Source organism: Rhinopithecus bieti, unplaced genomic scaffold (assembly GCF_001698545.2).
Source record: "Rhinopithecus bieti isolate Rb0 unplaced genomic scaffold, ASM169854v2 scaffold_947, whole genome shotgun sequence".
Taxonomy (NCBI): Eukaryota; Metazoa; Chordata; class Mammalia; order Primates; family Cercopithecidae; genus Rhinopithecus; species Rhinopithecus bieti.
The window spans coordinates 2,627,130-2,640,321 of record NW_016803664.1 but is presented as its reverse complement, the minus strand read 5'-3'; the positions used below and the strand labels follow the sequence as shown (position 1 = coordinate 2,640,321).

General features: G+C 42.1%; 1 protein-coding gene across 2 annotated transcripts in view; it reads left to right on the top strand.

The window, feature by feature from the left end:
- MYZAP (myocardial zonula adherens protein) overlaps positions 1-13,192 on the top strand; it is a 99,686-nt gene that overhangs the window by 25,928 nt on the left and 60,566 nt on the right. For both annotated transcript variants that reach the window (XM_017896444.1, XM_017896451.1), the window contains exons 3-6: positions 412-567; positions 3,628-3,720; positions 7,686-7,799; positions 11,532-11,684. In XM_017896444.1, coding sequence (XP_017751933.1) covers positions 412-567; positions 3,628-3,720; positions 7,686-7,799; positions 11,532-11,684 — 516 coding nt within the window. The remainder of the gene's footprint in view (positions 1-411; positions 568-3,627; positions 3,721-7,685; positions 7,800-11,531; positions 11,685-13,192) is intronic.

Here is a 13,192-nt window from a genome sequence, read left to right as displayed (position 1 = left end):
CATGAGGTTTCAAATGCTTGTTCTTATTACTAGGACAACACAAGTCCATCTGGTATCTTTGTGGCAATTACCCCTAGGTGAGTGGACGGGCCCTTACAGACATCAGCAAAGGGTGCTCTTCCTCCGGGATAAATGCAGCCCAAGCCTATGCCAAATCAACTTGGTGAACAGAGACAAGGTGGGATTTTTGCTCCCTCCATCTCCACTGCCAGGCAATGAGTGCTGGGCACAATTTGCATAATCATACACTATGCAATTATTACATAGTGTATGATTATACACTATGCAATTATTACATAGTGTATGATTATACACTATGTAATGTATAATCATAGTGGGCCCATTATTACAACTGTTTGTGTGAGGCTTAAAGAGTCATTATTCTTTTTCTCTTTTCCTACTTTCTTTTAGCATCTTGACCTGAGCAATGGAGAACCTACCAGGAAACTTCCTCAGGGTGTTGTTTATGGTGTGGTGCGAAGATCAGATCAAAATCAGCAGAAAGAAATGGTGGTGTATGGGTGGTCCACGAGTCAGCTGAAAGAAGAGATGAACTACATCAAAGATGTGAGCCATTTAAGAGTTTTGCCCCATCTGTTTTCTTTTGTAGCATGCAAGAGGATGGAGTTGGAAGCATTGAAGTGAATGTAATAAGGTATTTTGAAAGAATTCTTAATGTTATCATTTTGGCTGGAAATGTTTCTGTGTATCTTCATGGTAATGTTTAAGTACAGATGTAAATCTGCAAGGAAGGAAAGGTTGAACTTCTGCTGGATGGATGTTACTAGGTAAGTATACTTAGGAGAGCAGATGGCTTCCTCCTTCCATGTAGGGTTTGGAGGCTCTTGAGTGGTTTTTCTTTATTACACTTAACAGTCCCAAATCCATCCCTGGCAAAAGGAATAGGAAGACTGTGGCTGATTCAGACCAATCAGTTGGGTTGAAACAAATGCTAGGAAGTCAACCACAATAGACTTTGTCCAACCAAGTCAATCAATGCCCTTCACTTCCTTGTATTTAATAGTTTATTTCCTATCTTTTAAATTACATGTTCTTTTGAGAAAATTTGGGAAATACAAATATGTATGAAGAAGAAAATAAAATCACTCATAATCTCACCATTCAACCAGAGCAACTGTTAACATTTTGGAGTATTTTCTTCTCTCTCTCTCTTTTTCTGTCTTCATTTTTTTTCATTCCATCCTTTGTTCTCCTAGATTGACTGATTCCCCTCTTGACCAAACCACCCAGCTTATATGGAAGAGGAGATGGGCTGCTCTGACACTGATGGGCTCACATTATAGACCAGTGGCTTAGAAAGTGCTTATAAGAGGCAGCGTGGGGCCAGGGACTCACCCAGGCCTGTGAGCTCGCAGTCCTTGCTTCGAGCTCCAGCTCTGTGTCTGGCCCAGCAAGTCACTTTTACTCTGTGCATACTTCAGGCCTCAGGTTGAGTTGTGGGGGTTGACTGGGCTTTGATACCTAAGGTTAAAAACACAGCTCTGTGAGCCCTATTTTATTTTGTGGGTTTTCAGATAAGATGCAAACTCATGATGTCTTAGCTTTTGTGTGAGTTTTAAAAGGAACATTTGTTGAATTTAAAATAATAAATGCTTAGCAGAAAGTATGAGGAAAAGCCAGAAAAATTAACATGCATATACATAATGTATATGACAGCCACCAACCTCAAACTCCTAGTTATCCCAGCTTTCAAACATAATTTTAAAACTTTATTTTATTATGTATTTTTGAGACAAGGTCTCACTCTGTCATCCAGGCTAGAGTGCAGTGGCACAATCACAGCTTACTGCAGCTTCTACCTCCCCAGCCTCAAGTGATCCTCTTGCCTCAGCTTCCCAAGCAGCTGGGACTGCAGGTGCGTGCCACTAGCCCCAGATAATATTTTGTAGAGTCGGGATTTTGCCATGATGCCCAGGCTGGTCTCAAACTCCTGGACTCCAGTGAACCTCTCACCTCAGCTTCCCAAAGTGCTGGGATTACAGGTGTAAGCCACTGTGCCCGGCCTCCAGACATAATGTTTAACCATTCAGAATATTCAATTCCTGAATTTCCTGTTAAGAATAGCTCAGACATTTTAACTTTCTTGTATTTTTTTCTCAAGGAAATACATAGACCTTCCTCATTTAAATGCTCCAGAGGCATGGCTCCTCTCTTAGTAACCTTCTAAACAGAGTCCTGAGTCCCAGATTGCCCAAGACAAAGACAGGAGATGTTAGTTAATCCTGAGTCGTGGATGACTTGTGCCAAAGTCAAATGACCTGGAATTACCACCCTCCACTGTGATCTGCAACTTAAAACTAACTTTCAGGTCCCTCCTGCCACAGGTGGCTTCGGTATCATCCCTGGCCTGGTCGTTGCAGTATTTGCCTTTAGCTCAAGATTCCACCCACTCAGCACTGGGAGCAGTGCAAGAGCCAGCTCAGGGCCACACGTGAAAGCCGTTCTGCCTGCCTAGAATGAAAAGTTGTACTTTTAACCTCATTTTACCAAAATGTTTGTAGTTAATGGCAAGAAAGTAGACTCCATTTTTAGAATTCATATCAAGAAGTCTTGGGGTCTTGACTCTCCTTTCCACCAAATCTCCACCAATATCCAGTAACCCCTAATAAACATGCTGTCTAATTTAAAACAATGTGCTTCAAAATTAAGCCTTCCAATACTATGTCCTAAACACTTCCATTTTAACCAAACTGCTGCCTTTAGGCCCTTCCTAAAAGAGAAAATCTGGAGTATGCTGGAGAAAAATCCCTTGAGACTTTCTGCCGTATTTGAGGATTCCTTAGTGTTTTCCCCATCCTAGGGACACCAGAAGAAGAGAGGAGACAGGGACTGTTTGTAAGGTCTTTTGTTGTGTTTTTAAAGTTTCTGAGGTCCTGCTAGGCCTTTGAAAGTAGTACTGTAGAGAAACTTGAACAGCGTTTGTGTAAACAAGTGTTTTGGGGATCACTTGAACTTTTGTTATGTTTACTGCCTTGTGTGTTATTGGTGATTTTTGAGGAACTGACTTTCCAATTTATGGGCTCTCCAGGGTTCATATTTTACTTCCTTCCATTCCAGATATTTAATTGCTCTTTGGCAGTCAGAGCAGAGAGAGGGAAAATTAGAGGTTGCTTTTTGGTCTCTTTGGTCCTCTTAGCCATGAGTCTGTTAAAACACATTCTACTTGTAAAAATACGTGATGGGAAAAGGGCAAAACCTTGACCAAATGTAATTTGAGGGTGATAGGTGAATTTCAACAAACTATTTTTTCTTCAGAGTTCATTTGGCTAATTAATATTTATTATTATATTTATGTGTAATTATATAAAAATATATGTAATTAATATATCATATTAACATATTTTAATATAGTCTATATTAATACATGCCTATATATTTTATTATGTATATTTATATACATAATAAAATAATACAGATAAATTATTTGGATAATTTCTATCTAGTTTCTAACTAATTGTTGGGGGTGACCTCCCTTAGTTTCCTGTCTTGTTCTTAAGAGTATTTTTATGTGGGTTCCTTCTTTCTTTAGAGTTTCTTAAAAGTTTTGGAAAGCTTGTATGAAAATGTTATAGCTTTATCTCTAACTAGTATCTCTGTGGGCCACAGGTGAGAGCCACTTTGGAAAAAGTGAGAAAGCGAATGTATGGAGACTATGGTGAGATGAGGCAGAAGATTCGACAGCTCACCCAGGAACTATCAGTAAGTCATTATCTCAGTTGCTTGGAGATAGGGAGGCATGGCAGAGCTCAGAGTGGTCTCTCAGTTGCTAGTGTCTAAAGATATTAGAGTATCTAGTGTTCTTTATCAATAGAATTATATTTTAAATAAACTGAGGAAATTTTATCACAGAATGAAATATATTACCTAAAGGGACATTTTTGTGGCAAGAATAATCTTCTTCATGTTCAAAGCATTCCCACCAAAGTCAGGAGCAAAACAAGGAAGCCAACTATCACTATTATTATTTAACATTGTTCTTGACATACTAGCCAAACAAGGGAAATAAACATATAGGTTTAGAAATGGCACAGATAGATGGAAAACTATCACTGTTTACAAACCATGTGACTGTATACCTGGAAAGCCCAAGTGAACATGAGCTGATGAAAGAAAAACTGCTACGAACAAATAAGGAATTCATTATTTGTAGCAAGGTATGAAATTTTATATACACACACACAGAGGATATAGAATTAATATATACAAACATGTTTCAATGTACAAAAAATTTCCAAAATATCATCAACAGAAAAATACCACATACCTAAGAGTCAACTATAATAAGTGGAAAGAAACACCATGTGCTTAGAAAGGAGGACTCAGCATCATAAGATCCACGTTACTGTACCGATTTAATATGACCCAGTAAAAAGACCAACAGGTTTTGTTTTTTTTATAAGTGGAGTAGGTGATTCTAAGGTTTATATAGAAAATAAATAAAAAGAGTTGCGAAAATAATGAGAAAAAAGAGCAATGAGAGGGAGTAGCCTTATTAAATGTTGAAAGAAAGTGAAAAAGCCTCAGAGAGTGAAACAGTATCGTAGTGGCACATAAATAGACAAACATCAATTAAAAATACTCCAGAAATGGACCCCAATATGTGATAAATGTAGCATCTCAAAAAACGAAGGAAAATGGACTAGTCAATATGTGCTATTAGGAAAACTACGTGCTGTTGGAAGTCTTCTACCTGGATAAATTCCAAATGTATCGAAGATTTAAATGTGAAAAATAAAATCCAAAAGTGCTAGAAGAAAAATATGTGTGAATTCATTTATACCCTTGGGGTAAGGGAATGCCTTTTCTTATTATGACATAAAATTTCAAAACCATGAAAGGAAAGGCTGATAACTTTGACAACTTTAAAATGAGAAACTCCTGCTGGTAAAAATGTCAAAGTCAAATGACCGGGAAAAATTATTTGTCCTTCATGTCATAGATAATAGGCTCATTTTCTGAATATTTAAAGATCCCCCACGAATCAAGAAGAGAAAGGCTACAACATAAAAACAGATGAAAGATTTGTAACAGGTAATTATACTAAAGGAAAGATGGAGAGCTCTTATGTGTATGACAGGATGCTCTGCCTCACCTCATTGTAAGAGAAATGCAGGTTAAAACCATCCCATGATATAATTTTTATCTATTAGACCCGCCAAAGTGCAAGAGGCGGGCAGGACATTGTTCACAGGCCTATGGGCAAACAAGCGGGTTGCTGATGAAAATGCAATTTGCTCTTACTCTTATAGAGAACAATTCGGCATTATCGATCAAAATTACGGATGCTTAGATCCTTTGACCCAGCAATTCTATTCCTCTCACATATGAGGAAAGACGTAAGGATAGACTTATTTATTGCAGCATTGTTTGTAACAGTAAAATAATTGGAAACCTAAATGTCTATCAAGAAGGGGAAAGTGGCCAGGCACGGTGGCTCGTGCTTATGATCCCAGCACTTTGGGAGGCCAAGGCAGGTGGATCATTTGAGGTCAGGAGTTCGAGACCAGCCTGGCCAACATGGTGAAACCCTGTCTCTACCAAAAATACAAAAATTAGCCGAGCATGGCGGTGCAGGTAGTAATCCTAGCTCCTTGGTAGGCTGAGGCAAGAGAATCGCTTGAGCCTGGGAGGCGGAGGTTGCAGTGAGCCGAGATTGTGCCATTGCACTCCAGTCTGGGTGACAGAGTGAGACCCTGTTTCAAAAAAAAAAAAAAAGGGGGGGGGGGGGGAAAAAAATAAATTTTTTTTTCAACAAAAATTTGCAGGTTGTTAAAAAAAAAAAAAAAAAAAGCAAGTAAGCCCTTGAAGAGGAGATACAGAGAGATGTAGATGGTGAAAAAAAGCAAGATGCAAGAAAAATTTGCTACCATTTGTATAAAACAGGAAGAGAAGATAAACATATCAGGATTGTTCTGTGTGTGCACAAAAAGTTACTAAAAGGATAATCCAGAAAGTAACGAACTACTGTTTCTAATTGGGAGGCAGGAATGGGTAGGTGGTAACTGAGCAGGGTGGTAATTTTTTATAAAATATAAAAGTAACTTTATACTTTTTAAATGTTTGCACCGTGTGAGTGTATTACCTACTCAAAAATTTAAGAAAAATAACCTTCCTCTAGTTTAGCCAAGCTAGTGCTTGTGGACATTTAAAAAAATTTGTTATTAATAATCTCAAAGATAAAAGTCCCTGTCTATATGACATACCTTCCGTAAGAGTTAATATCTGTGGGGAAGAAGGGCAGTTACAACAGTCATGCATTAGAGTTCAATTTATGGCTGGGCTGTGAGATTAAGTGCTTAAGTAACACCTACTACCTTGATGCTACGAGTGGAGCTATGTAAATTTATCCACCCAGCTCATTCCCACTGGCATGTGGGAGGACATTTGTGAAATTCTCACCTGCTTATGGAAAGTCATTCTGCCATGACTGTCAGACACCAATGACTGTCATCAAAGCCAAAGAATTGGATTTGCAATAGATGTGTAAACAAGACTCTGCTCCTTGCTTTCCATCACCATCTCCTACACACCCTCATTTTCTCATGCTAGAATTGTCCCAGAAACCGTGTCTCTCTGCCTGCAGGTCTCCTCCTTCTCCAAGCCATCCTACATATTAGCCAGATTAAGATTGCTAAATGATTGCTGTTGAAACACACTGCTGAACACAAAGCTGCCACATGCTCCTGGGCCTGGTCTGCTGCTTCAATTCTGTCTCCACTCTCCAGGGTGCACCTCCTGCTCTGCTGTGCCAGGGCTGCTTCCTGCTGCTCCCAGAGGACATATGGGGGGCCTTCCTGGAGACTTCTACCCTCAGTCCTAACTATATCTAGCCTCTTGCCAATATCTAGGTCAAGACTGGCCTCTGACTCAGACATGTTAAACACACACACCCAACAAAGATAGCAGCAACAACAACAGCAACAAAACAACTCTTTGTTTTTGTTTGTTTTTTAAATGAGATGGAGTTTTGCTGTTGTCGCCCAGGCTGGAGTGCAATGGTGCCGTCTCGGCTCACTGCAACCTTGGCTCACCGCAACCTCAGCCTCCAGAGTTCAAGCGATTCTTCTGCCTCCGCCTTCCATGTAGCTGGGATTACAAGTGTGCACCACCACACCTGGCTAATTTTTGTATTTTTAGTAGAGATGGAGTTTCACCACATTGGCCAGGCTGGTCTCGAACTCTTGACCTCAGGTGATCCGATTGCCTCGGCCTCCCAAAGTGCTGGTATTACAAAAACAACTCTTGAGAATTGAGTAAGACCAAAGCATATTCTCTCTATGGTGACTACAAACAGCAAGGTGGCTGCAGAAGTTATTTCAACTGGGTTCTAGTTCTAGGAGTGCCACTTCTGAGCTTTTTGACAATGAGCAAATCACACAACCTCTCTGATTGTTTTCTTCCTTGCAAAAGACAACGTTGTGAGTCCTGCACAGTGTTGTTGAGAGGGCTAAGCAAGGGTCTGTGGGTAAACACTCTCCAAAGGAAGATGATTCTTGCCCTTCTACTCTCTGGGTCATGCAGATATTGACTTTTAATTTAAAGCTTTACTTTAGGTATTGTTGAAGTAGATGTGGCTTCTAACTGAAGAAAGTTCCAGCCTAACTGAAGATTGTCGTGAACGTGTAGGGATTGACTTTGTGTGACTGTCCCCTTGATCTGTCCAGGTTTCCCATGCTCAGCAGGAGTATCTGGAGAATCACATCCAAACCCAGTCATCTGCCCTGGATAGTTTTAATGCCATGAACTCAGCCTTGGCGTCGGATTCCATTGGCCTGCAGGTACTCATCTGGTTACTGCTATGACAGGGCAACCCAGCTTAATCAAGAGTGGGGCCTGTGCCTTTGTAGAAAAATAAGTCACAGAACGTCCTCAGCTCATCATTCAGAATTCTTTAAGCAGAACCACTGTGAAGACTTATGCCCAGAAGATAGTGAAGGAAATTGAATGAAGCATTTCCAATCTGAGACTTTAAGGCTTTGGTTTTGCTCTCACTGAAAAGGGAATTTAGACCCTGAGTTTAATGTGAGAGATGTCGCTTGCTCCACCAGATACCCGAGTAGTCCTCAGCATCAGTGCCTAACCCCGCACATCAGCCCTCTTCCTCCAGCCCCAGTGCTACAAGAAGCACCACCTAATCACAGAATAACACAGACTTCACCAAAGACAATCTGTACTCTTTCATGGCAAGCAATATAAAAAAGGCTTGTAACCACTTTTTTATAATTAGAAATTATTTTGTATCAGAAAGAATCATGGATATTCCATGTCTTGTAGTAGCAGACAGGGAAACAGAAAGACCCAGTATCTTATATTTGTGAAAATTCATGTTATTATCTCACTTTGAGGGATTGTGTTCTTGGTCGATTTGGTTTACTAGAAGCCATTCAAGTGCTTCCCATTCTTACTCTTACAAGTCCCCTAACATGCAAATTAACTTGAAAATGTTCAAAACTAAGCATTGTATGTGTTTGAAATAGCTTCCCTTGGACTTCATTTCCAAATAGATGAACAATAGTTTTTACCTCTCCTCCAACTTTATTTGGCTCTTATCTTTTTACCCTCCTCTCAGAAGTTCCAAAAGCTATTTCAAATCCTTTCTGGTTCTATGCAAGTAATTTATCAGATAAACAAATTTTCATGTTGGGATTCTCCACTTCCCCTAATTCTCTGATAACAGTTGGTATGGGCAGCAGTGACAACAGCAAGGCTTGGCCACTGTCCTGGAGTGGGTCTGGGTGGCCTCGTGTTTGGGTTCGTCTGGGATGCCCATTTCTGGTGGGGCCTCTGAGTCCCACCCTTTTCCTGGCTCTCTTGAGTGTTTGCCAGCTTTCCCCTGGCCTCAGGCCAAGCACCACTGGTTCTAGTTTGCTCAGTAGCCTTTGTTTTCCCTTCCTCCTGTGGTCAAGGGGCTTGCCAAGGCTCCCTTTCCTCCCCTGTCAGACGCCGTCTTATTCCCAGCCCACCAGCAAGGGCTTTATCTCACCTGAGTTACTACACTCGGTGTTTTCTTCCCAAAAAAAAAAAAAATATATATATATATATAATATTTTTTTTTTTTTGCTAGTATTTTCTGGCAATTCTTCTGCTTTGCTATCTGGCTAACACTCTGGCATTTACTGCAGAGGCCAGCTGTTTGACTCTGACCCAGGCACCTTGACTGATTCCTAGTTATCGTGCAGGATCTTAGTCCTGGACAGCCAAAGGAGCCTTATAGCTAAAACCACTGAGAGAAAGTGACAGAAAGACAGACAGACAGACAGACAGAGAGGGCAGAAGGAGAAAGAGGTGCCATCTAACAGCAGGAAACTCAACCTGCTGGAGGAAGAGGGCTGATGAAGTGTTAGCATCACTGATGCTGAGGACCACTTGGGTACCTGGTGGACCAAGTCTGAAGGTAGCTGGCTTCTTCCTTATTCAAGATCCCAGCCTCTTCCACTGGCCCACTCTACCCACTTTCATTATTGTTGACAGGGAGACCACACCCTTGGTTTGATTCCATAGAATGTCAGAGCTAGAAAGTACTGAGAGGATCTCTAATCCCTTTGTTTTATGAATAAACAAACTGAGGCCAACAGAGAGAAATGACATGAGCAAGATGCCTATCTAGTGACAGAGCCAGGATTAGCAGAATCCTGGTCTCTTGGGCCATAGTGTAGGTTTTTTTATGGATACAAGAGTAGAATCTGTGAAGCCAGTGCGGCTGGGGGAGTGGGTAGCTGGCCTAGGTGGTTTCTAAAGCCCCTTGAAGCTCAAATGTTCTGTGACTCCGTGCTTCCAAATGGCTTCAGTATCTCCTTTAGTATCTAATCACCTCCTTCAGAAATTCTTTTTCTTGATTCAAGTAGGTTTAGGAGTGAAAGGCTTATATTGTCCAAAGTAGAGGCTGAGGAATTGAGGAAGCTTCAGAGACTGATCATCTAGACAAGAGCACAGAGGTGTTAGAAACAGTGCCCAACACCAGGGTTTTCACGTCTTGTACTGTGAAGTTTTAGATGACTGGGGACATAGTAGAGGATGCCTTTCCAATGGCAGGGATTCTATGGAGGCTCTTTATCTCTAAGGAGAGTTAACCAAGTAGAAACTAAAGCAGTAAATAGGAACACCTTTTTTTTTTTCTTTTTCTTTTTTATTATTTTTTTAGAGATGACATCTTGCTCTGTTGCCCAGGCTGGAGTGCAGTGGTGTGATCATAGTTCATTGCAGCCTCAACCTCCTAGGCTCAAGTGATCCTCATGCCTCAGCCTCCTGGGTAGCTGGGGCTACAGGTACACACAACCATGTCTAGCTGGTTTTTAATTTTTTTTTTGTAGTTGCCCAGTCTTGAACTCCCACCTCGGCCTCCCGAAGTGCTGGGATTACAGTCATAAGCCATCACGCATAGCCAACACTATTGATTTAAACATCCTTGCTTCAGTGTGGCCTACAGCAAAAATCACTTGCCTGCATTACCAAATTCTGTTCCTTAGTAATTCTTTATTGCTACCCCTCTCTGCCTAAGGGAGGAAGGTGAAACGTTTGCAGGTATGCGAGTATTCTCAGTCATGTTGTCACTATCCTGGCAGGCAGTCTAGAAGCACAGAAGGGATAGCTCTTTTAAGAAAAAGAGGAGGCCGGGTGTGGTGGCTCATGCCTGTAATCCCAGCACTTTGGGAGGGCGAGTCAGGTGGATCACAAGGTCAGGAGTTCGAGACCAGCCTGGCCAATATGGTGAAACCCCATCTCTACTAAAAATACAAAAATTAGCCAGGTGTGGTGGCAGGTGCCTGTAGTCCCAGTTACTCAGGAGGCTGAGGCAGGAGCATCACTTGAACCTAGGAGGCGGAGGTTGCAGTGAACCGAGATCACGCCACTGCACTCCAGTCTGGGTGACAGAGTGAGACTCTGTCTCAAAAACAAACAAACAAAAAAAAAAAAAAAAAAAAAGAAAACAAAGAGGAATATCTTTATTCTATAAAGCTCATATTTTGCTTTCTGATTTCATTGTGGCAATTTGGGAAATACAGAAAAAATAAATAAGAAAGAAGATATCCATAGCCCTATCACATAGTGAAAACTATCATTCAGATTTCCTCCTAGTCTTTTCCCCCCAGTGCATAAACATGTGTTTGAACCAATGCTTATGCATAGTTTTCAAAATGGGATTGTACTATACTGTTTTCAAAGGCTTTTTTTTTTTTTCCCCATGTGAAATGATGTATTATAACACTTTTCCTTGGAAGGACTCCATTTTAATACATTTCCATCCATCCTAAGCAGTGGCAAGTGGTGTTGGCAGCAACTATAGGATGGTTTGGGAGAGGCTTTCAATCCCACCAAGCTACAGGGGCAGACCTCTTGGCCACCGTGGGAGACCCGCAGTCCCTCACAGCACAGGGTCCCAGACTGGCAGCTGCTGTAGCCTAGCACAGCTACCCCAGTGGTTAATGATAAGGGGATTTCCCAGCGCATGGTGCAGCCCATGTGTTTTCACGCCACCGGATCTGGTTTTGTTTTTATTTTCATCCTCACAGAAAACCCTCGTGGATGTGACTTTGGAAAACAGCAACATTAAGGATCAAATCAGAAATCTGCAGCAGACGTATGAAGCATCCATGGACAAGCTGAGGGAAAAGCAGAGGCAGTTGGAGGTAGCGCAAGTTGAAAACCAGCTGCTGAAAATGAAGGTGGAGTATAAAAGCCTGGATTTATTTTCTGTGAACCTTTCTCCTCTTTCCTGCTCCCTTTTCTCTTCCCATCTTCAGCTTTTCCATTTCCTTTTTCCATTCTCTTCTTCACTGGATTTTTTTTTTTTTTTTTTGAGACAGAGTCTTGCTCTGTCACCCAGGCTGGAGTGCAGTGGCACAATCATGGCTCACTGCAACCTCCGCCTCCCGGGTTCAAGCAATTCTCGTGCCTCAGCCTCCCAAGTAGCTGGAATTACAGGCATGGGCCACCACGCCCAGCTAATTTTTGTATTTTTAGTAGAGACGGGGTTTCACCATGTTGGCCAGGCTGATCTTGAACTCCTGACCTCAAGTGATCTGCCTGCCTTGGCCTCCCAGAGTGCTGGGATTACAGGCATGAGCCACTGTGCTTGGCCCAGATTGGGGGTGCTTCATAAATGCCCCCATTGGGCATGCCTTTCTTGGCCTCCAGTGGCCTCAAGGGATCTTTAGACACTCACCGTGGTGCTGCTGTTATGTTACTGAGAAGACGCTTGGGATGCCCACAGATCTGGGATGTCAGAAGCCTTGGAGATCTGTCCCTTCACTGTTCAGATTTCTTTGAGGTCCCAAGGCCTTTCTGTTTGGCTTGACAATAAAGAGCTGAGGGACACACAATTAGCTGGTACTTGGGCTGTGACCCCTTCTCAAGAAGAAAACTGGTGAGTGACTAGGGACACTGGGGGAGTGTCCCATTTGGCCCCCTGGGCTGGGAGCGTTCCTGAGCTGGACTTCTAGTGCCCTAGAGGCATTAGTGCCCCTCCCAAATTTAAACCGTGGATAGACTTCCTACCCAGTGACAGGAGCAGATCCGTGAATGGCTCCTGGAGGGCACTTAATACATTATGTCTTGGATGAATTCCTTTGTATGTAAGTCTGTGGTTTTAAAATTTTGCTCAGCACAGACTCAGGCTATAGTATGGGTAGTATATCCACATCGTTTATTGCTCAAAGTAGAATATGTGAGGGAGTGAAAGGTGGTACTATTGGTAATGTAGTTAGGGAGACAAACTGGGAAGTGTGGGCCGCTTCACATTGGTGGGCTGGGTGGGGAGGAGGGGCTGCTGGTGTGCTGCCCCGTCTCTGTATTGCCACCCTCAGGATCTGCTGCCAGTTCCCCTGGCCTGCCACAGCCGTAGGGCAGATCATTTCCTCTCTATGTTCACTTCTAACAGGGCAGCTCTTCTTTTCCATATATTGCCTTTCTCAGTAAGAGTTAGTTTGCAGGGGGGTGCGGGGTAGGGGGGGAATTTATATTGCTAAAAAAGCCTGAAATTACTGATTTAAGTATTTTTTTTTCAGCTGAAGGGATTTATTCAATCATTCATTCTACAAATATTTATTGAGTGTCTACTCTATGTGTGGGTCTGGTTCAGTCCTGTTGGTTCCAGAGGTGGCCTGTCACCAGGCATCTGGGGACATCATTAGGCTGCTTGGCAATCTGGCTGCTTCCCTGGAGTCCAAGCCTT